This window comes from Schistosoma mansoni (assembly GCF_000237925.1).
Source record: "Schistosoma mansoni, WGS project CABG00000000 data, chromosome 1 unplaced supercontig 0034, strain Puerto Rico, whole genome shotgun sequence".
NCBI classification, from domain to species: Eukaryota; Metazoa; Platyhelminthes; class Trematoda; order Strigeidida; family Schistosomatidae; genus Schistosoma; species Schistosoma mansoni.
Genome location: NW_017385988.1, coordinates 1,419,024 through 1,444,732, shown reverse-complemented (window position 1 = coordinate 1,444,732; position 25,709 = coordinate 1,419,024). Strand labels below are relative to the sequence as shown.

At 37.3% G+C, this 25,709-nt stretch overlaps 1 protein-coding gene across 1 annotated transcript in view; it reads right to left on the bottom strand.

Annotated features, from left to right (window-relative positions):
• Smp_211160 (ATP-dependent RNA helicase, putative) overlaps nucleotides 1-24,042 on the bottom strand; it is a gene marked incomplete at both ends in the record, with an annotated part of 28,580 nt that extends 4,538 nt beyond the window's left edge. Inside the window, 9 exons of the mRNA XM_018791885.1 lie at nucleotides 147-320; nucleotides 1,111-1,311; nucleotides 4,703-4,925; nucleotides 9,020-9,117; nucleotides 11,224-11,439; nucleotides 13,114-13,223; nucleotides 15,689-16,031; nucleotides 17,066-17,277; nucleotides 23,970-24,042. Coding sequence (XP_018644991.1) covers nucleotides 147-320; nucleotides 1,111-1,311; nucleotides 4,703-4,925; nucleotides 9,020-9,117; nucleotides 11,224-11,439; nucleotides 13,114-13,223; nucleotides 15,689-16,031; nucleotides 17,066-17,277; nucleotides 23,970-24,042 — 1,650 coding nt within the window. The remainder of the gene's footprint in view (nucleotides 1-146; nucleotides 321-1,110; nucleotides 1,312-4,702; nucleotides 4,926-9,019; nucleotides 9,118-11,223; nucleotides 11,440-13,113; nucleotides 13,224-15,688; nucleotides 16,032-17,065; nucleotides 17,278-23,969) is intronic.
• Between the last annotated feature and the right edge of the window lie 1,667 nt (nucleotides 24,043-25,709).

The following is a 25,709-nucleotide window of genomic DNA, read 5'->3' as shown; positions in this document are numbered from 1 at the left end:
AGTACGACAAAATGTCCAGTTCCTTCCTTCATAGTTTTTACCGTGGTACCAAAATAGCTGATATCAATTCATGATAATAAATGACTGACTTTAAGAGGAACAAAATTTTCTTTTGAAAAAAGGGAACAAAACTTTACCGAACTTACATCTGAAAATTCATTGCGTTTCTCAACTGGCACATAAAACACAGGACAAACATAAAGCATACTTATAATACTTAGTATTTCGATTAGACAACCCAAATAAGCAGCAGAAATCAATGTTCTGGAAAATCTTGGCTCCAATGGGAAAGCTGACATAAGTCGTCCAAGAACTGTAAGCTTGTATAAATTTACATAACAACGGAAATAAATAACAATATACAAGTAACAAACATTTAACGCTACAAGTATATGGTAATAATCTAAAGTGGAAAAAAAAATTAATGGCCCTAAATTTGGCCATTTTTTCTGATCATTAGTTATAACTGTTTAATTTCTAAGTATTTGTATTTCCTCCATGTTGTTGATGTTAAGGTCTGCACAGTTGATCAGTAACTAGTGGCACATGTCTATGCTGATTTACTTGATATTTCCATATGGTCATGAGTTTTAAGTCAGGCAGTGACCAGCATTGGAATCTAGGATGAGCATTTCGACCTGTTTGAGACTCATCAGATAGGTATGTTGATGTTTACACTGGGACTCGAACACAGTATCTTCCGCATTAGTCCAAAGATAATAGAAATAAAAAAGTAGGTCGCATTGAAGAGAATATAACATCCACATTCATCGGGAAGCTAAGAATGGGAAACGTAATTTAAACGAAATAAATGAAATCAAACACAAGAAAGCATGAGATGACATTAAACTCAAACTTTAGAGCAAAATAAAGAATCGATGCAATTACGCCTTTATGACCGATTTTTCTTCCAGTTTCAACTTGAAAGTCTGTATATAATAACATGGTTCAAGTTAACAGTTAGCAACTTGATGATTTTAAAATGACCGTCCCTTTAACTTTTCGAACCTTCGACTGGTAATGGACGTCGGAGTAGGCGATGGCTAAACACTTATTAAATGTATGAGTAACCGATGATAAAAATGACCTAATGATTATTAAATAACTTACAGAGAGTGGGTAGGGAATTTTTACAGAATCATTTAATTCATTCGAATCCGTGCTAGTTATTGCCTCTTGAGCGCATTTGGAAGATAACGGTTCTGCTTCATCATCATTCACCACAACAGCACCTAACTGAAGAAGTAGTTTAATCCCAGCTTCAATAGAGGATGGTTTAGGCGAAGATAACCATGGAAATTCAGTAGGATTCTAAGTGGAAAAACAGTGATCAGATTAATAGATCTGAGTCAAACATAAATTAAACCCAACATTGAAATAATAGTAATAAAAGCCTAGTGAAAATTCCCATTTTGACATTTGGTAAAAAGAACGAATTGGGCGAAGAAATTTCTTTTTAATTAGCTTTTCATCATGGCATTTAAAGGTGGAGCCTCGTTAAAAATAGAAAGATGAGTTATACAAAATTACTCAAGTCTGTTACCTCTTGGGGTATAGAGTACTAATCACGGATCTATAAGCAAGGGGTAAAAATGCATTCGCTTTCCATTTCTTGGTTCTATTTTTGACTGGATTTCCATCCGACTACGTGTTCTTACTTTTTCAGAATAAATCAAATAAACCTATTCACCCAGTACCTAAGCGTGAGGGTAACTGATACTGTAGTGAACGAGAACACAGGCAGGGACAATTAAATGAATTTGAATACGAAATTACAGAATAACTTAGTAAAATATGAGAACCATACAATAAATACTTCATTTGCAAATTGTCAATCAATCATCTCATAGTTCATTGTTCTTTTTTTGTTTCCATACAAACCACTCTCTGTTCTCGTTCTCTTCTCTTCAATTTTCTTAACCTTCTGCCGCCAAGCATTTCATCTTCGCTTAGTGATACATGCTACCTATATCTGTCAACATCAGTAGCATATACCACAATACTACCCAGATACCAAAACTGAAGTGAAATGGATTCGAACCTCAAGCTTAGTGGATGAAAATTGGGCGCCTTAACCATTAAGCCATAGCTCTATTTTTCTTGCCTACACTACTATTACTTATGAAATGAGAAAAAAGTAATTCACACTAGTAAGTACTATTACTAGATTCTATTATGTTTACTTCTATGTCAAGTAGCATTAAAACGTACATAAGTGATTGGCAAAGATACGTAACGTACCTCTATTTCATATATCATCAAATAGGAAAATCGATGGGCATAATGCAAGGCTTAATTTTTATACATCTGCATAAATAAAGATACGCATACCTTAGGAAAGGTAAAACCTCAAGTATAAGTGTGTGTAGAGGGAAAGATTTAATTTGAAACAGGTGAAAAGTTAGCATTACCCAAAATATGTGCCCAAACCGAGAAAATCTTTGGTAATGTTTTTAGGTCACATATCTATTTTTATTTGTATAAACCACCACGGGTAAAAACTATTTGATTTTAGAAAATTTACGTAAATGTGCAACCATCAAGCATGAGATGTAACTAGATGATTACTTGGTGATAACGAAAGTCTTATCAATACTAAACAGTGCAAAGAGTTATTCATGCAATTCCATGAAAATAAAAAGTATGAAAGTAGTATTAATGAGAGTAGAATAGTTACAGGTTAACAAATAAATATTTTATATATGCACTCAGATACTTTCGGAGAAGATAAACGTAAAACCTTGAATGTGTTTTTAGTGGGCCAGTGGTAATGCGACTGCCATGTATGTATTTTATGATTACTTCTCACTAGCCTGTTTACAACTACAGTTCAAAATGTAATTACTGACTAACTTTGAGATGAGATTTCAGAGGGAAACCTTTGCTAGTGGAGTTCCACTATGTCAAATGTCGGACAGTTATTCACTGTACATAGCGGGAGATGGTCACTTAATATCGTAAATTAATTGTAGCTAGATATGGACACTATTAAGTACATAAAAGCCTACAGGTTAGGAGGTCGTGGAGAAACCTAAGATCCTGGCCTTGATCCCCTATGAGGTTGTGAATGTGTACTGATGAGAAGTCCTATACTAAGATAAAACAGTTATCCAGTGCCTCTTTTGATAGCACTGAGTAACAATGCAAGGCTGTTTAGGATGAGTTTCTTCCCCTGTAAATGTAAACTGTTGCTCCAGGACTGGCCTGCGTAAATATAATAATATAATAATAGTAACACCACTGAAGTAACTACTTCTGTGAATTCGGTGTTCATCTTGTGTTAATGAGGTGTGGAAACTTGGACCGATGCATATATGTGTTTGGTCCTACGTTGTAGCTGAGTGACTGACTGATTGAGACAGAATGTTTAAGTGCTGTTCATGCGTCCGGCCAAAATTAATATTTGACACTTAGAAGGATTAAGTGTGAGACCATTTTACAACATTATTAGCATAATAATTAGTAGTGAAAATTCCCCAAAACGTTTCAGAGATTAGAGCATTGGGCTTCTAGATTGAGTTAAAAACCCACCTATCTCTTTTAGTATGGAAATTTGGTCATCCTATTAGCCCTCACACACAAACAGTGTGACTCAGAATTAAGTACATAAAGCTTTACTTGTCATGTGTGAACTACAAAAATAATGGAAAGTAACAATTTTTAGTTGTTAGGACTTGAGTCACTATCTCTAAGCATAGAGTATTTTGTATTATGCTGATGACAAGCACTTTCGTATAGCTGATTTCACTATAGCGACCTATACAAATTTCTTTGGATAATTGCTTTTACATATGGTATTTTATATAGATTTTGATTTCCTTTGATATATGAGACACCAAAAAGGTCTTGCTCATGATGCTAAAAAATTCGTACGAATTAGTCCTAGTGGTATTGCACCAGCCTAATAACACTTTGACGGTCTCCATGTGATTGGGGACACAGATGACTTTAGGTGGGTGGGTTCTTTCTCTAGCTTATCTAACGGCTTAACAAATAACATCCTTACATTTTCAGTCGGAAAAGGGACGTGTTCGGCGTTATCGAAATGAGCGTAAGATACAAGTGGGATAGGGAATTAGTGGATATACCAGGGAACCCTTTAAACGGATGCATCCAAATCACAAATCACTCAATTTTAACTGAAGTGCATTTTCTTAGAGCATCTCGATGACTCATTCAAGGTCTTTTTCCCATTACTGAACTGTTTGCGTATTTATGATTTCTTTTCTGCTCTTGAAGCTAAGTCAACAAGAGGGCTTGTGAATGATCCATGACACAATAATACCTTACTGGAATTTGTCCTCTTCTGCTACAGTTAACTCAGTTGTCTCCGGCCGGTTAGCTACGTTACCGAAAACTTCTGATATCCCCATGGTCTCTAAAGGGAATGAAATGGAAAGACTATTAGAAGCAGCTAACTCGTAATAAAAACCATATGAAAGGCATAGTAACCATTTGTTAACTAAACGATGTACACAAATTCCAGTAGCAACAATAAACCTGACAGAAAATGTGACATCATAAAAAAATAAGTTTTTATGAATACAACTCCAACAACTCAGTAGGAATTTCCAAGATTTAAGATATCAGAACAATTTTGAACAAGTAGGAAAGCAGATTCCATACACGTTAAACACAATACCGTAAATATTAAATGCATTAACGATCATAGATTATAAATAATCTACAACCCTTCACTTACCTTTATGTTCATAGATACAAGGTTCAGTAAAACTCCACTGAGTGGAGCTTGCAAAATCTGCGGTCTAGGTTGAAGTGGCATATTTTTATATTCTGAATCTGTATACAATCGAAGACAAACACCTGCTGCTTCACGTCCAGCACGTCCTGAACGTTGCCATGCTTGTCCTTTGGAAATCCATTGAACACGAAGACATTCAAACCCGGTTTTAGGATCCCAGTCTCTATTAGAATAATTAGCAAGAGAAATAACTTACTGAAATATTTATATACTTCCATTTAATAACTGTTGAATGAAATGATGATCATCAATGATTATATATATATATATATATATATATATATATATATATATATATTCCTTATTCTTTCATCGGGTATAGGTCTGTGTACTTGGCTATGAGTCGCATTCTAAATGTGAAAGCTGGTGATACACTTTCCAGTCATCCAAGCAGAAGTAGGTGGAGCGGGATTTGAAACTGGGAGTTAGTTTATAGAGTAGACAGGTTGAAGTTAACAGTTAAATTCAGTACTCACTTTTCCCACTATATAGAACTCGTCAGTTGTATGTGCCTGCATCTCAGTGTTGATAATTACAGTGGGACTCGAACCAAGTGCCCTTTGCTTTAAATGGCCAACGCATTATCTACTAAGTCGAGACAGCCAATCATTTGTGAAAGGGGTAAGATAACCATATCACAGTTTATAATATTGGCTGACAATGGAATAATTCAAATCCTTTCTAATAATGATACTGAGACTTAGTGGTTCAGAGTCGGACACAGCCACTGAGCCACATTATACAGTAAAGACTGATAATTAAATGATTTCATTACGTGTAAAGTGATAGATCAATGATTTTGAACAACAACCTACTTTTGAAGGAAACAATGATTGGTTATTTTTTAGTTTAATTAATATTTATTCTACTTTACGGCTGTGAAACATGGCCATTAAAAGTAGAAGATACTCGTAAGTTACTAGTATTTGACCACAGATGCCTTAGAAATATTGCTCGCATCTGCTGGGATCACCGGGTAAGTAATAGTGAGGTTCGACGCAGGGTATTAGGAAATGATGGTAAATCAGTTGATGAGGTCATGAATCTTCATCGACTGAGATGGTTAGGCCACGTGTTACGTATGTCTGAACACCGATTACCACGACGCGCTATGCTGACTAGTGTAGGGGATGGTTGGAAAAGAGTTAGGGGCGGCCAAACCAAAACCTGGCATCAGTGCTTGAAGTCACTAACTTCTAGTCTGAGCCATGTTATTATTATTATTTATTATTTAAACACATAAATATTGGTACAAGGAAGCACCAGATACATATGCGCCTCACAAATCTCATTCGATTTGTGTGAGGGCTGTGATACTGCCCAGATGCCCAGACTGAAGCAGGTGGTTTTCTTAGGGGGCCACACCCAGAGCCTTTCACCTAAAGGTCTAGTCCACAAGGTAGTGGAGCATCGTGAGAAGACGCAGTTCCATGGTAGCCGATGACCAACGATTGATTTATATGTCATTTGTTCCCTCAGGATCCTGGAGCCCATGTGCACCATTGGTTTGGAATCAGGGTTTTCCAACTCCCCTAGGTGGACCCTCCACATCCACCAACCCGGTTAAAGCGCCGGACATTCGCTTTTCGTCCTCTCACTTTTGTGAACAACACCCCCGCCACGAGAAGGTAGTGAGTAGGACTTCCCTGGCAGAGGCTATATATTCGCGTGGCCATATGAGAGCATTTCGAGAGGGAGAGCAGACTCTCTCCACTCTCGGCCGTACCAGGGCATTTGGGGGCAAGCCATGTTGGCAGATGTAGACTACCTGGTTGGGGTCCGCGTGACTATCGTAACCAATGGTGTTGGAGACTCTAAGTATCATGGCTCAGAATCGATCACAATGGCGTAGGTGTATACACTCTTTATCTTCCCTTAAACCTTAAGATTAGAATTGCTTCATAACTTTCTTCCTTCCTATACTATATCCTTATATACAACCTATCTTTCATATACTACCACCACTAGATTAACTATATCTATGAATCCAGTGTTCATCTTGCTGTGCTAACGAGATATGGCAACTTGGACCGATGCATATGTGTGCCTGGTCCTACGTTGTAGCTGACTGACTGACTGACTATTAACAAACTAACATGGATAAATGGCACCTCAATTAGTTAATCCACAACTTCTAATTTCAGTGTTAATATTGAAAGTGAGTTGTATTCTGTATGGCTCAAGAAAATATTGTTCAACTATTACATAAGTAAACAATCAGTTTCCGATAGAGTTATACTCAGTTACTAACAAATTGAATTATTTTTTCTGGTTAGCGTTTTTTTAGCGAGTTGGTTTTTCCACGGGATGGGGTCGCTAAACCCATGCCCAACCCTTCTCCTTTACCCGGGCTTGGGACCGGCAGTGACTCTAGAAGAGCTACAGGCGGAGTGAGCGGCCTATGCTCCTCGACGAGGGGTAACAGGCGTAAGTAAGTAAGTATTAACAAGTTAGGTATATAGTACTATATGTTAACTAGTGAACAAACAACATGTAAGGTTAATATACATATGGACCTACTTAACTAGTTTTCGTATTTACACCTGACTGTGTTGATATTAAGTAGTATTTAGGGTATACAATGTTTATGTGTTAAAGAATGTGATTCAGATTATCACGTTTTCTGTTAGTTAAATAAATTATGAGGACTGTGAGAAAATGTATCATAATGAATTGGCTAGAATTAAAAACTATGGATACAAATAGGAGCGCAATAACATTCTGATTAGAAACTATGCTAAAATGTTACAACTGTAATTCTAAAACACTTGAATACAGTAATGATAAAAAAAGATACCAATGTTAGTCTATATGGTTGTCCTATACTGAGGTCATGTTGAGACTGATTCAAAATAAATGGTACACAAAGTAATAATTTTAATGAACAAATTGTTCATTTGCTAGATAGACTAGCTGTCTTTTATTTAATATATATTGGTTCATGATGTATATATGCAATGCATTCAAAGCCTTGTCTTATTAACATCCAATTACAATTACCCGATTATTTTCCATTTTACGTCGCCCCTAGGTACCCTGGTACGGCCAAGACTATAGAGAATTTGCCCTTCCTCTAGAAATGCTCTTATACGGTCATGGATTTGTGGTCTCTATCTTGGAAGTCCTACTCACTACCTTATATTGTTTACGGAAATGGGTCGGCAGATACGGAGGACCTAATGAGGGGAGTTGAAAAACGCTGGTTCTAAGCCAATGGTATGCATTGGCTTCAGGATATTGGAGGAACGAATGACGTATGAACGTATTTTGACCACCAACTATTATGGAGTTGTATCTCCGGATATTTCGTTACTGTTTTGTGAATTAGACCTCTAAGAAAATGTGCGAAAAGTGGGTTCATAAGAAAACCATCTGCTTCAATAAAGGCGCTCAGGCAGTAGCTGACACAAAAATGATAATCAATAATTTAGGAAAAAGTAATATATAAATCATTTTAATTTTGTGCTATTATTATTGTTATCAATCGCTCTCATGATTAAAAGTCCATTTTGTAGGTTTCGTATCACTTATCTTAATGTTTAATTATAGATTCTCCTACCCGATTCTTTTCTGCATACATTTTCTTACAGTACAAAATATACCTCTAGGTTGCACGAAAATCTATCAGACGTTGAGCACTACATTTCTGGTAAATAATAGTTCCTTGTAGTTGAATGTTATATAGGGACATTCATGTGGCTCAGTAGGAAACAAGATAATATAGAGGAAAAATTTATCGTCAGTTCTTGCTAATTAATTCAATCCTGCTTAAATTAATGCTTGGAGACCTGAATAATTCTTCGGAAAAGTCTTCAGAAGCTGAGAAAAGTCTGAAAAAAAAATACTTCGATCGACCAATTATAAATAAGAGCTTTTCAGTGTTTTGGAAAGTTAATGCGATACGTGTCTGATTGAATAATTACCGATTTTCTTATCAGTTTTCATCATGTTTCCAGAAGGTCAAAAATAAGCCTATAAATATCCTTGTTTTCTAAACCTAAGCTAACCTTGGAAGTAAAACTTTTCTTTATGCTTCCTGTCTTTTTGTCTTCTGAATGGAACTCAAATGGTTAGGAAATCAGTGTCAAATCGATTTAATTGTTTATATCAGTTCGTAAAATAAATGAATTTCATTGATCGCTGAAACTGTATAGCAATAAAAGATACAATGTGACTAGTAGCTAAAGATTAAAAGAAAATCTTTCTAACCAAAAAACGGTGACAGAAACGATCATATATCGATTGATAGAAGCTTACTTTATTTTCGCGCGCCCACAATCTATCACATAACGTATACCTGGAATGGTAATAGATGTTTCTGCTAAATTTGTACTGACTATCACTTTACGCTGATTCTAAATAAAAAAGAGAGAAAAGAGAAAAGTGAGAATATAATGAAATGCAAGATGTTGATGTGTTGTACTGATTCTAACTGATGAAAAATATACCTCGCTGAACACTTTAAGCATCTGATAAAAAAAAAGCAAAGAATTTTTCTAGTAAACAAATTTTTTTAAAAACTGAACTCGATGGGCATAGTTTTTTGAAGTAAACAGTATCATTATTAGGACCACTACTACTTTTAAAGTTTTCATTCTAGCGAGATCACCATCAAAAACTTGGAAGCAATGGACAACAGTTTCGTCTTAGTATGAGACTCCACAGTCTGTATCCACAACCCCGCATCCGAGAACCAAACCAACGACCTTTGGTCTCGCACGTGAATGATCATTATTATTAAGTTCTCACATAGTTATGAGTGCATATATTAGGTTGGAGAGAAAGAACATTTTATAAGGTGAAATTTATGAAGAGAAAATGTGTAAGATTTGCTTTAGGTTAACCTTTTAACTTAATAAGAGATTATAATCGCTTATAGACAGAAAAATAGTTATGAAATCATAAACTAATCCAAGGAAGTTTTGCAACAGCTTGATTTTTGAGAAAAAGAACTCAGAATCTGTGAAAACAAGTTTGGGTCATTAATCTGGAACCTTTAGACTACGAACACAGGTTTAATTTTGACTAACTAAACACCCTAATTGTAGCAGTTAATTATTAAGGCCACACCAAACCGGTTTAGAAATACATATATTCATATGGTTAACCACTGAGTAAAAACACTTTTTCATTGTTGGTAGCAATAATAAAAATAATCTGGAATAACGTCAATCTGCTCAATAAATAAGTTGCTCAGTGGAATTACGCAGGAACTGAACAACATATAATACATCCAAGAATAAACACATAAAATCACGATCTCAAGTGCGACTATCAACCATGAGAACTGGAGATTATAACATTCGTTCATGACCAATAATTGATTCATTTTACTAATCAACCATACAGGCATATATGTGACAATCCAATAAGTTAATATAATTCTCTATATAGTTGTCTCTTTGTATGCTACAATAATAAGCACGGAATACTGATTATTTTTATGTTTGTGATTGATGTTTTGAGTAGTCATTTTATGTAAGTACATCTATTTAAACAAAACGTATGACCTTCAAAGTATGAATTTAAAAGAATGCTATTAATGATTAACTATGAAAACTAAAATCGTGTTGTGAATAGCTGACCAATATTTCAGATTATGAATTTAGTTAGTTGAAAGAAGTTGGTAATAAACCCTGAATATGTATTTTGTGATGGTTAGCACCAGTCATCTAGTTGCAATAGTAACCGCAGTCTTGAGGGAACTATTGATACATCTAATTGAATTCAAACTCCCATCATTGTTACACTTAAAAACATGTATCAATCAACTATTCAGAAGTGAATCTTGATTAGAAACAATTCAATATATTTTCAAAGCTGAATTTATGAATCGATCTAAGTTAGATCACCACTGAAAACCTGGAAGCACTGGATGGCCATTTCTTCCTAGCATGGGACTCCTTGGCAGTGCGCATCCACGATCCTGCATGCAGAACTTGAACCCGAAACCTTCGGTCAGGCACATGAACGCTTAACCTATAGACCACTGAGCCGGCATTCAACAGTGAAGGATTGAGCAAGATCATGGACCTATTGAAATTAGACATTAACACCTTTGAATGCAAGCTCAGTGGTCTAGAGGTTAGGCGTTCGCGCGCGAGAACGAAGGCCCTAGGTTTGAGTCCCACGCGCGGGATCGTGGGTGCGCACTGACTAGGAGTCCCATACTAGGACGAGACGGCTATCCAGCGCTCCCATATTTTCAACAATGGTTTAGCTTAGATCGACTCGCAAAATCAACTTTGAAAATACTACAATCTTCACAAATTCCCAATACTGAAAATCTAACATGTTATTGGAAAATAATAACTAGAATTTAGTGAATACTCATTACAATTTAAACCAGTAATATCTATAGGACTATTTTCTTTCAGTCCAATTGTATCTCTAAAAAACACCAACTTTATTTTCATTATAGTACAATAAATAACAAGAATCTTCTAGTATAGACTACTTACATTATCACAAAAATTTAATGCTTTCAACTGTTGGATCTGAGGTAATGATGAGAAAAGTGGAAATACTGCAAGTCCATTTTTAATTGAATTCATTTGATCGATATTTGTTGAATGAGATAATTGTTTGATTAGGGAACAACATCGCATAATCTCTTCTTCACCAGTTAGAAAAATTAAAATACCACGGTCTAAAGGAGAATTCTTTGAATTATGAATCTATTAAGGAAAAACAGTAACAGTATAAAAAAAATTAGAGTTTATACAAAACATATTCAGTGAGTCAGTCAGTTACAACGTAGGACCAGGCACATTTATGCATCGGTTCAAGTTACCTTACCTCGTTAGCACAACAAGATCAACACTAGATTCATAGAAGTAGTTAATTTAGTGGTGGTGGTAGTATATAAATTATAGGTTGTATATAAGGATATAGTATAGGAAGGAAGAAAGTTATGAAGCAATTTTAATCTCAAGGTTTAAGGGAAGATAAAGAGTGTATACACCTACGCCATTGTGATCGATTCTGAGCCATGTCACACAGAGTCTCCAACATCATTGGTTACGATAGTCACGCGGACCCCAACCACGAAGTCTGCATCTGCCAACATGGCTCAGGCTAGAAGTTAGTGACTTCAAGCACTGATGCCATGTTTTGGTTAGGCCGCCCCTAACTCTCTTCCAACCATCCCCTACACTAGTCAGCATAGCGCGTCGTGGTAAAAGGTATTCAGGCTTACGTAACACGTGGCCTAACCATCTCAGTCGATGAAGATTCATTACCTCATCAACTGCAAAACATCTTACTATTTACAATAACTAAAAATTCTCAGTATAAATTAAGACAACATATATAAGAGAATAATATTGTTGTCAATTATATCTTCATCAAGCTTTACTTCAATATACAGAAATATTTATAAGCATATATGAAAATATTCGATCGACCAAGGTAATTTGAGTCAATTATAACAATGAAGTAGATTACGAATATTTGCACTTGGCTTTGAACAGATTAACCAAGCGGACTAATGATAATAAACCTAATTGGAAAACCGGAATAGCTGGAGAAGGGGGTTGGAATATATCGAGTGATTTAACCGCCAAGCCAACAACAAAAAATCGTAAGTGATATTTGAGAACCTTGAAATGTGAAGTTTAGTAATTGTGCCTGTTAAGACTGAGAGACCTTGACTGGATAAAATGCACCTGTTTTGACCTTAACATTTGTATACAAATAACATGAAGACACTTTTAAGACAAAAAATAACCAATGAAAAATATCATCGTATTGAGCTTTTGAAATTCTATCCGTGTCAATAACTGTGGCATGTTAGTCATGTTTACACAATATTCTCACTGAGGCGAAGTATAGTAGGAAGGGGGAGAGAATCCATAGTGAAATATTGATTGAAATAGTCAACTTTTAATTACCGAGTTTGCAAGGGTTGAACCCAGACCTACGTGCTTTGCTTTGGGTGTCTGAAATGCTGAGTCAGTATAGACACATAGTGCCTGTGCTCACATGCTATTTCAAGGTCAAATGGTAGGTAACAAACTATGAATGAGGGACGCTATTGGAGGAGGCCGATTAGGCACCTAGTCAGAATCTTGAGCTACATATCCTTTTCCACATTAGAAGGATAATCCTACATATACCTGTAATTTGTGTATAGTCTAATTCAGTCAGACAATCAAACCTTCACACTCGTCCTAGTCTTTTCATGCACAGATTGAGTTTGGGATACCGTACAGAGTGCACATCGTAACTAAATCGGATCTTAGAATACAAGAGCGACTCTGATAGAGTTACGCTTAAGGACCAGCACATGAATATGTGCAACAATGGATTAAAAAAATAAAACGTATTGCCAAAATTAGAAATATACTTACCCGAATACAAACAGAAGCTGCATCCGCCACATAATCTGTTAAAGACTGAGAAACATTCAAGATCTTTATAGGATGCCGTCGACCTTCTATGTACACAACTTGAGTATGATCTGGGCCAAGGAAATTTAAAAAAGGCGTTGGATCGATTGTAGCTGACATAACAATGATCTAAGGAACAAGTGAACATAAAACACACTTCGTCAGTGATACTTAACGCATTGACAACTATTTTATCTACGGCTATGAATCACTCCATAATTAAAAAATATAGAAGAAACTACGCTGGATAAAATGACCATTAACAAATACTAGTCAACCTAATAAATAAACTGAGCACATGAAAACTTTATTTTAAAAAATCTAGAGTAAATCAATGTTGCTTCCTTCAAAACAAACCCTATCTGTTGAATCATACTTATTTCATCTCCGTTTTCATTGTTCGAAACATTTCTGGAAGCAATCAGAAGTTAAGTTTTTTTGGTCGCTACACCATTTTGCACCTAATCGTCTCTATGATCATTTAGCATTTTGACAAAGAAAATAAATCGTAGATGGCTGCCTGGTGAGTAAGGAGTGTGATCTAATGTCAGAATCGAGTCACAGACCAGGAGCTTACAGACAGTCACTACTTAATGTGCTAACACATAGTTTTGATGCAGCAGTTATCCATCAGTACCACATAAATCTGTTGGTACACGAGGACGAAACGCTCGAAAGTCTTCCAGTAAGTGACATTTACTGCTTGTTCTTCATGAAGACGTTTATGGCGTACAGCACCTTAGTAGCCTAGTTTAAGTAATTATTAGAGAAACCATGTAAAAATGTCAAAGACAAAGATCGACATGAAAAAAGTCAACAAACAGTCTGGTATTAAATACCATGCCTCCTAGAACTTGTCAAGGATATTTTTTACCCAAATTTAACAGTTCTTTAATTTGAAGCAAGTTTTATAAAGTAACCCGTTCAGAATTCATGACTGATAAGATAAGCCTTAATTATATATACAACTATAACTGTTCGAACACTAGAATTTAAAAAATCACATCAACGTTCAGCCTGAATCCCTGGTGTATGTCAGATGCAGGGAAGCAGTAATGGCATGTTTTGCGAAGTGCTTTCAAAAACTGGTTTTAGAATGGTACATCAAAGTGTAATATAGTTTGTATTGTTATTTAAATTGCAATTGATTATAGAACCCGGCTCTATCGATATAGAGATTTAAGCAACAAGGGAGACAATCTAGTACTTAAATATGAAATACACTATGTATTAGTTATAACTAGATTACTCTGGATAGTTTTCCTTAAAACAAATTAGTTTATGTGTTTCCGTCTAATACATTTATTGCTTTTCTGACATCAGTCTGAATTTCATTACGCACTTCTAGAAAAATGATATAACTATCGTTTTAGATCATTCAGATCTGAATAATTTAAATATTTCAGATACCTGTTGGGTTAGAAATTATTTTATTTTATTTAAACACATAAATATTGGTACAAAGAAGCAAAAGATACATATGCGAAACACAAATCTCATTCGATTTTTGTGAGGGCTGTGATATTGCTCAGGTGCCCAAACTGAAACAGGTGGTTTTATTAGGAGGCCACACCCCGAGCCTTTGACCTCAAGGTATGATCCACAAGACAGTGGAACATCGTGAGGAGATGCAGTTTCATGGTAGCCAGTGACCAACGATTGGTTCATACGCCATTTGTTCCTTCAGGATACTGGAGCCCATGTGTACTATTGGTTTGGAATCAGGGTTTTCCAACTCCCCTAGGTGGACTTTCCGTGTCCACCAACCCGGTTAAAGCGTCGGACATTCGCTTTTCGTCCTTTCAATTTCGTAAACAACACCCCCGCCACGAGAAGGCAGTGAGTAGTACTTCCCTGGCAGAGGCTATATACACGTGGCCATGTGAGAGCATTTCGAGAGGGAGAGTGGACTCTCCTCACTCTCGGCCGTACCAGGGCATTTGAAGACCTTTGGGTTAGAAAAGAAAAGTCAAATGTAATCTAGTGAATAAAGTTATAAGTTACGAAACATATGTCTTTTTCTTCAAAAACCATTAACCTACTATTCTATTTTTGAATTGTGATCAGTAATATGATTTAAGCTACTTGTTTTGTTTTATTCGGGACTTGTTAATTAGATAAATGTATCTACATTTGAATATTAATGTTCAAACAGTAATTCATAACCTTACATATAAATATCTCAAAACCTTGAGAGTAAGACTAATTGGGACCGTTCAAGTTATAGTTATAACGTACAACGAGGAATCATCATAGTATTTTCCATTCAGTAGTAGAGACTCAGACAGCTTCGTCCACTATTAAAACACTTAGAATAAAGAATGAAGTAGCCTGTCAGTACATACTAATTTGCATCATATTTTCAAATGATGTTGATTTTCAGTTGCCTTGAATGTCTATAAAAAATGATGATCTGTCAAATAAATACAAGGTTACGGAGTAGTATGGTTTTTAAATAAATGGAATTATTAAATAAATAGAATTACCTTTAGCAATGGAAGAAACGTTTTGTTATTTTGAATGTCTTTCCTTATACCATTTAATTTACTAGGCAGAAGGGAATTATTAGGATTTTCTCGAAGAGAGTGAAGTTTTGAACGTCTTTTCGCCGCGGATAAAACTACTCCGAATAATATATCAGTATTTAAACTGCGTTCATGAGCTTCATCCAAAATAATAAAACGATAACGTGAGAGATTAGGATCTAGGATAGCTTCACGTAATAGCATACCATCAGTCATATATTTTAAGTGTGTGGACTTGTCACTTGACATATCTTCAAATCTTACACTATAACCAACTGGTCCGATGCCAACAGGACCACGGTCCATTTCATCTGCAACACGTAGTGCAATACTTATGGCAGCAACACGCCTAGGCTGAAGTAGCAGAAAAAGGATGGACTATGGAACTAAACAAATATAAATATAAGTAATGACAGAGTACTTAAACTAGCCTTGTAAATCGAAAACATACATAAACGAAGACAAACCATGATAAGCTTTACACAAACAACTATCTCCAACCAGCAAGTTTTCCATTGTCTCCATTTTGAGAAGGCATATTATAGATACACCCCAAGTACAGAACTTTATGGACGTAATTTTAATACTAAACGTTAGGATGTAAGATAAATAAATTAAGTATACAAATGAACGAGTTGCATTTTCTTCGGACATGTATACATATACACCGATATTGAGGACTTATTTCAGACACTACAGTACTTAATACTTTAAAGCAGGATTCTTTAACATCGGTATTATGGCAGTAAATGCTCCGAACTTTGCCTCAATTAACGAAAACGCTTTAACAAACGAGAAGTTACACATCAATAATAATCAAACAGCCAACTTTTAGGACCAACGGGATAACATAAGTAGATTACATAAAAAACGGTATAACACATATGAATTTATTGATTAAATGACTTTATTCTTTGTGATAAGCACGTTTCTGGTCAGAATGTAAAAATAAAGATTAAAGATTTGTTGTCCCGCTCACTTTGAAACGACAAAGGGATTTTCTTTAAACAAAAGTAGTCAGTCTTACTAGTTAGACGGATCAATAATAAATTGCCAGATGTAAGAGACAAGCATATCTTGGATCATTTGAGCATTAATTTGCAAACAGATATTAGAAACTTGTAATGCAACCGTTGGAATCTAAACGGCTGCATATTGAACTATTAGTTTGCCAAGAAAATAATCCTAATGAGAGGTAAATACAATTTAGAGTTGAGTGAAAACATATCCAAGAGCTACCCAATGGTATAGTGGGAATTTCACTAAACGTCTCTGGAGGAAATTTTATGATAGTACTCTGAGTACCTGTCAAAGTGCTTATACAAAGCAACTATGGTAGTAATAATTGTTAAATAATTAATCACAATTAAACAGTACTACACTATTACCTGAGTTATTGCAATAATCCCCTCGTTAGTTAAATTTTTTTCATATAAAAACTGAGGGATTTGCGTAGTTTTACCAGACCCTGTTGATCCCACAATAACACAATGTTCACTTTTCATAATAGTATCAATCAATACATCTTTATGTTTCCATACTGGTAAGGATTGTCTAGTTTGCAACAGTTCACTTTGATTTGCAGGTTTCTTTGAAACTGCTAAAGAAAAATAAGAGTCTTACTAACGATCAAATGACAATTAAAGGCTAGGGAAAATCAAATAATAAGGACTTGATATCTTCAAATACAAAACAAAGCTTAAAGTAAGCTTCACTACATAACCACTAACTCTCACTCGACGACTAGGCATGGACAGTAAACTTTAACGTTACACAGCTAATATCAAAATACAAGAGTTAGTAACTGCGCTCTTTTCGTCAAAGCCAAATAGTGTTTGAAGTCAGGCTTAGTGTACAAGAATGGACGAAACCGAAATGATTACTTTACCGTTGATGAATTGATGACTAGAAAAAAGAAAAAGTGCAACCATGTATAAGTTAATGCATCAATAATACGTTACATCTGTCCCTGTATATGCTGGTGATAAGGTGGTTTTTGGGAACAGAAAACAGTGAAATTTAAATAGGTAGCCTCCAATGTGAAATCTGATTCCTTTAATCAGTGAATTACAACTATTATCAACTGATTAGACTAAAACATAGACTAGAGAAACTAATCATTTTTAAAACATTACAATACATTAGTCTGCATGTCAAAAAGGCAGGGTTATTAACATGTTTAAAATAGAAATCAGCCAGTCATGATAAACATAGATTTTGGGACAAATTGATGTTAGCCCAAGCAATTACGTGATAAAAAGACTTATTTACCAACAATGAAACTGAAATTTTTGAATACCTAACAACCAAAGTGATTTTACCGGTCACTAGAGGCTTCGGAGACGTTAATAAATTTGTAGTTATTGTATTAATCATAAAAAATATTTTTCAGTCTAAACAAATCCTAATTTTTCCACTTGCGAACCATAATGATCCAAGAATGGTAGGTCTTTAAATATGAACTTGTGTAGAAACGTTCAAATTGTCTGAAGGATATAGATGCCGCTCGGCTCGCCTAAGGGAAGAAATATTCATGTTTTTATTTATCTATTCTTGAAGATGATAACGAAAATCATTCAATCTTAAGAAAATCCGCTCTGTTAATATAAGTACTAGTCAACAACAACAACAAAATTTCCAGTTTAACCCTTTCTAATAACAATGCCAATGAGCCGAGATTTGGTCAGATACCAGATCATCAGTACTGATGAGACTCCCGAGATAAATGAAGCGGTCGATGAATTCAACTAATTCACTCGCTATCACTAATTCAGGCGATAATGTAAGCCAATCATGAAGCAACATTTTACATTTGGAGGGAGTGAACCGCATCTCAAACACGTATACATTCTTTTTTTAGGGTGGTCAGAAGACTGGATTTCGTCAGAGCCTTCATCATAAAAAACTACAATATCTACATCTTCTAGGTCAACTAGTGAATCTACTGGTAGACTAGTCGCCGAAAAGTCAGACGAGAGTTGACGTAAGGTAACATATTCCAGATAAATATCCTATATCGAAAATTGCTGTTTTTGAAGTAAACTGAGGAGCAAATCGAATGAGATGAGGAGCCATCAAACAGGTTGACTACCACATCGAATGTACAACCACTAGTCTAAGAAAACACGTAGTGCTAACATTTGTGCAGTCTCAGTCAGTCAGCTACAACGTAGGACCAGGCACATATATGCATCGGTTCAAGTTACCTTACCTCGTTAGCACAACAAGATCAACACCGGATTCATAGAAGTAGTTAATTTAGTGGTGGTGGTAGTATATAAATTATAGGTTGTATATAAGGATATAGTATAGGAAGGAAGAAAGTTATGAAGCAATTTTAATCTCAAGGTTTAAGGGAAGATAAAGAGTGTATACACCTACGCCATTGTGATCGATTCTGAGCCATGTCACACAAAGTCTCCAACCATTGGTTACGATAGTCGCACGGACCCCAACCAAGTAGTCTGCATCTACCAACATGGCTCAGGCTAGAAGTTAGTGACTTCAAGCACTGATGCCATGTTTTGGTTTGGCCACCCCTAACTCTCTTCCAACCATCCCCAATACTAGTCATCATAGAGCGTCGTGGTAAAAGGTATTCAGGCTTACGTAACACGTGGCCTAACCATCTCAGTCGATGAAGATTCATGACCTCATCATCTGATTTACCGTCATTCCCCAATACCCTGCGTCGAACCTCACTATTACTTACTCGTTTATCCCAGCAGATGCGAGCAATATTTCTAAGGCATCTGTGGTCAAATACTAGTAACCTACGAGTATCTTCTACTCTTAATGGCCATGTTTCACAGCCGTAAAGTAGAACAGAGCGAACTGATGCGCAGTATACTCGTCCTTTAATTGATAGACGGATATCTCGTCTTCGCCATAGGTGACGTAAGTTGGCAAAAGCCAAACGAGCTTTTTGAATCCATGCTGAGATTTCGTCAGACACCAACCCATTAGGGCTGATCAGACTTCCAAGATAAGTGAAGTTGTCGACGCGTTCGACTACTTCACTCCCTATCCTTAGTTCAGGTGTTGACGCAGGCCAGTCCTGGAGTAACAATTTACATTTGGATGGGGAGAAACGCATCCCAAACATCCTGGCATTATTACTGAGTTCCAACAGAAGACTCTGCATTTTGCCAGCGTCTTCACCAAACAGGACTATGTCATCTGCGTATTCTAAGTCGCTTAGTGGTCCCCCTGGTAGGAGATCAATTCCTGAAAATTCAGTCGAAGGGAGTGTTATTTGCAGCAACAGGTCTATAATGAAGTTAAACAAAAATGGGGAAAGTGAACAGCCTTGACGGACACCACTTGAGGTTGTAAAATCAGATGACAGTTCGCCATAAGCTCTCACTCGACTGGTAGTGTTCGAGTAAAGAGCCTTCACAAGGTTTATGTACTTCTCAGGTACACCTTTCAATGACAGACGCTGCCACAGAACCTCTCGGTCTACAGAGTCAAATGCTGCTTTCAAGTCAAGAAAAACTATCATTGTCGGACGCCGATAAGCGTTTCTGTGCTCTAAAACTTGACGAATGGTGAATATGTGGTCGATACAGCCACGACCAGGTCTGAAGCCAGCCTGGTTTTCTCGTGTTTGCAGTTCACAAGTCTTAGTTAGGCGCCCGATAATTATTGAGGCTAGTATTTTAGATACTATGTTAGTCAGACTAATCCCTCTATGGTTATCGCAGGATGATTTTGACCCCTTTTTATATATTGGGACAATCAGTGATTGTGACCAGTCGGATGGGATTACATCCGTCTCCCAGATTTTAGCCAGAATATTAGTCAACCTAATCGCTAAAATTGGACCACCATATTTAAAGACCTCTGGAGCCAATCCATCAGGACCAGCTGCTCTTCCTCGTTTCAGATTACGTGTAGCCTTTTGAACTTCAAGTAAGGTCGGGGGGCCTACTTCAATGTTCCGTTCAGGTTTTCTGGGAATAGTGGGTAGTTGAAGGCCAGGTAAACTGCTCCTTAAAGTGTTCCGCCCATCGTTCTAAACGTCTGGGCTGAGAGCAGATAAGGGTTTCGTCTTTTTCCGAGATCGTCTCACTTACATTTGACTTCTTAATTCCGGTTTCCTTTATTAGTCTGAATAGTTGCCTGGTGTTGCCTACAGCCGCTGACTTTTCCATCTCTTTTGCTTTCGTTGCCCACCACTGCTCACGATCGTTCCTTTAAACTTTTAGTTAACCTAGATCTAATTTGTTTACGCTCTTCGTCATGTTCAGAGCCTGATGGGATGAGTTAACGCGAATCCATCAGTGAAATAGACTTAGAAGAAACCCACTGGTTTTTTGGAGCCCTATGGTTTAAATGACTAATAGATGTTACTGCTGTTTCCACAGCCGTTCGTATGTCTTTCCAAGCAGCATCTGGGTCAGTCTCGTTTACGGAACTGCCTAGATGTGAACTCAGTTGTTTCTGGAATTCGCATTTGGCTTTTTCGTCCTCCAGTTCAATCCTAATGGGTCTTCTTAGTGTACTTTTCCTGCGTCCATTGAGGCGCAGACAAATGCGCGCTCGTATTAAAGCGTGATCAGAGTCTAAACAAGTATTCCAATACGAGCGACAATTTTCTATTGAGCCTCTCCAACGATGACTGATGACAATATGGTCTATTTGAGTCCATCGTTGGTTTGGTGCAGGTGGTCTCCATGTTAGACGATGTCTCTTCTTATGCTTAAAATTAGTGCTTGCTAAAAATAAACGATTGTCTGAGCATAGTTGCAACAGACGATCACCATTATCGGTTCGTTGAGCCGGAATACTAAAACACCCACCTAAATGTCTTTCTGTTTGATTTAAGCTGCCTACCTGAGCATTAAAGTCACCCGCTACGACTACTATGTCTGAGTGCTTAGCTTTTTGAAGAAGCTCAGAGAGCTTTCTGTAGAAGTCATCTTTCACTTCATCATGGCTGCAGTCAGTGGGAGCGTAGGCAGAAACGACGAAACGGCAACGACGTGTGTCCCTATCCTTCCGAGTTCTTACGGAGCCATTTAGCCGGACAGCACACAGGCGACTGTTAACGGGGATCCATTCTAGTAGTGCCTGTTCTGCCCTTGCACTTAGTGCTATGCCTACACCTGCAAGTTCGCGAGAACTAGCCAACGAGTCGCCAGATACACGGAGGGTGTATTTCGTTGGCTGTCCATTTTGGCGAGGTGAGGTCAAGTGAATGACCACACTGGGATCCTGTATGCGTGTTTCGGAGACACGGCATACATCAATGGTACGAGATTCTAGGATTTTGGCTAAGGAGGCCTGTTGACCGATTTGGCATAGGGTACGTACGTTGAAGGCTCCAATGTGTAGTTTGGAGCGAGGTTTTAGTAGACCTGGGACAGCGTTTCGCGCACTAGAATCGTTGGCCATGGTTGGCCATGGAGGAAACCGGAAGAGGAAGTTTAGTGTTGAAAGTCAAGGTAGAAGGAATAGTAGGAATTGAAGAAGGAGATTGATTATGAATACAGTGGTCTTGAGTGCTGTTAGAGGTATGAGGGCAGTTATCACTTCCCGGTTGCCCACATCGTGGAAGGGATCTTCTAGAGGTACCTGAAAAGGAAATTGGGTTAGAAGTGGTCTTAATGACCTGAGAGTGTGACCGCAGTGCCCAAGGGACAACTGCTTGAGGTCGGTCACACACGACCTTTTCGTGGGTAATTTTTGTGTTAGCTCCGTTCTTCAAAGGACCTTACCGCCGGAGACGGATATCCGTGGGGTAAGGCGAGGTGTGCATTTTAGGGTCGACCTTTTCTAACCCCACCCCTCCTTGTGGGAAGGCAGCATCGCTGTCATGCTGGTTGTCTGAAGGAAACACCTTACTGCTGTCACACCTCTGTACAGTCAGCAGTACGACTTCGCCTTCGGACCTTGGGTTTGCTGCTTTCAGTCTCACCGCTCTTCAAACGACCTGCCTGGGATGGTAGGACCTTGAGGAACGATTGTTCCAGCCAGTATAGCTCGGTTGATTCATCACGATAGGCAATGCAGTGCAGTCTGATGCTGTTAAAATTGCTAAATTTTTAAACAACAATATTGAAGGTTAAAGCCATCACGACGTTCACATATCAGTGTGCACGATGGTTTACTTGATAACTCAACTCGCTACTCAAGTGCAATCTCAGCGAAACTACAGTTCACTGACGACCTTTGGGCGATGCCAGGGTGACCTTGAGCATGTCCACCTATTAACTAGAACGAAATGAGGGATATAAACTAGTGTGAGGAATTAGAATGATGATTTACAGTTGACGGTTAGGGTTAGGAAATATATTTAGTTTATTCATCACGAACTGACATCTGATAAAATGCCAAAGCGCTATTTGGCCAAACGGATGAATAAATTTGGCGCCTAAATTCTATACCTGTTACCTTATATCTGATCGGTTCGTCTATAAATTAAAGTCTCGCCTCAATTTCAATGCGCGACGACCACTGCTATAAAAGTCTTAAGATAAAAACCGCAATAAAAGGCGAATACCTGATTAGTGATGTCCCTGATATATATATATATATCACGTGACCACATCAGAAAGATGGAATATATAGACAAGCTTGAGGGACTGATGAATATACCTTAAGAAACCTTGGTGTGAATTTATCCAATATTGAATTGAAATATCGCTTGTTTATCCAGCCTCGATGAGAAGCAGAACATCTCTAAATTATTACCTTGAAATTCGGATAAGTCGACAGTAGATAAGAACGTTAGTCCATATGGACTTGATTTTGAAAACATTTAGGCTCTTTAGAAGTTACTTTGGAAAGTTATTTCGAACATTATAACTTATTACATGAAAAAGCAAGACGAAATATCAGCGTAGAAAAGCTAGAGCTCTTTCCTCTTTTCTTAGACAAATCAAAAGGTGATCTGATCTTGATGTATAAAGCACTAAGAGATCATTTTGGACCTAAAATATCCTCTTTTTTTTCCTACCAGATCGTGACAACTCAGAGGTAAAAGAAAGTTGGTAAAAAAGACAATAACGAACATAATACTGTGGCACACACGTTTTCGCACTGTGTCATCAGTTCCCGGGACCAGTTATTCGAAGCAAGAGGAAACTAGACACTCACAGAAGCGTGTTAGATAAGAAATAACATAAGCCGTATGCCTTCTGTCCTTACTGCGCGAATCTGAACCTGAAGAATTAAACCCATCAAAATTTTTGATGAACACGTTACAGAAAAAAATTAAGCCCGTAGAGAATAAATTTTAATATAAATGGAGTACTGGACTAATTTTTGATAAAACCAACAGCATACCTTTCATCTCATGAGGGTGGCGCAAACAAATGCACTCGGCGCTTTCACGTATGACCTTGAAAGGACGAATCATTTCAGATAACTAAATGGTTCGAAAAGTTCCCAGTGGTCGGACAATATATATATTATTATGATATATATTGACCTAGACATGTACCTAAAAGTAGTAGATCACTATATTTTGTTTTTTGAAGAACACTGTTGCTCAACTAGTTTCAAATGGCTCCTTCAGTCTTCAGTCTTCAGTAATAAGGATAGGAGGTCTAGTGACCTATTTTAATCCTTGCAGTTTGTTACACAAAGGAGGTCCAATCTCGTCTTGAATATATCAACAGAAGGTGCTGATATTACGTGTTCTGGTAGAGAATTCCAGTAATTCACTACTCGGTGCGAGAAACGAAACTCTAGACGTAGACGATTTGATCTCGGTTTTTGGACTTTCTTTGAATGTCCTCTCAAATGATCAGCCCTAGATGGAAGGAAAAGATAGGACATGTTAGTACCAAGGTCATCGTTCAGGATTCGATATGCCAATATTAGATCACCCCGTATTCGCCGGTAAGATAACGGAAATAAGTTGAGGTGTCTCAGTCTGTTTTCATAAGATAGGCCAGATAGACCTTTTACCATTTTTGTCCCGCGGCGTTGGACTCGTTCCAACATATCCGCCTCATATTTGAAACAAGGACTCGCTGCTTGAATCCCATATTCCAAATGTGGCCGTACGAAAGTTGGGTATAATAATCTAAACATTTCCCCCATCCAGATACTGGAAAGATCTACGAATAGACCATAATGCCCTATAGCCTTTTGCAGCAGCAGCCTTACAGTGACTGGTTGTTTTGAGATCACTACTTAGTATGACTCCTAAATCCTTATAGTTTCTTACTTTGGACAACACTAGTCCTCATATTGTGTAGTGATACGAATCATCGTAGTTATTTAATTGCATCACAACACTTTTATTAGGGTTTACTTCTAGTGACCACCCATTCATCCATGCAACTAATGAGTTAAGATCTTCCTGTAAAACTATTCTGTCTGACATACTATATATGGGTCTCCAAATCTTAATGTCATCGGCGAATAGTAGGACGGATGACTTAGCTATAGCTGGTAATTCATTTATAAAAAGTAAAAAGAGAAGAGGACCGAGGATTGTGCCTTGGGGGACTCCACTTTTTACTGGTTCCCACGATGAGAGAGCCCCATTTACTCTTACCATTTGTCTCCTTTCATGAAGAAAGTCACTTATCCAGTCTATGACTGCATAATGAATTCCAAAACTTTCTAGTTTCAATTTAAGACCAGAATGGGAAACCTTATCAAAGGCTTTACTTAGATCTATGAAAATCACATCTACAGGAATATTGCGATCTTTTGCCTCGGTCCAATCTTCTCTTGCAATGAGAAGATTTGTCAAACATGATAGACCTTTTCGAAAACCATGTTGTTCCTTGGACAAAAGATCATATCTTTCCACGTAGTTTATAACAGCCATCCTAATAATTTTTTCCATTAGTTTTACAACTGCACTAGTTAAGCTGACGGGTCGATAGTTACTAACTAAATCCCTACCCCCAGTCTTATACACCGGACTGATTATTGCATCCTTCCAGTCTCTGGGCAATCTGGACTGCCGTAGGGACATATCAAACAGTATCGCTAAGGGTTCAGCAATAACATCTGAGAGGGCTTTCATAATCCGAGGATGAATATCATCAGGACCACTAGACTTAT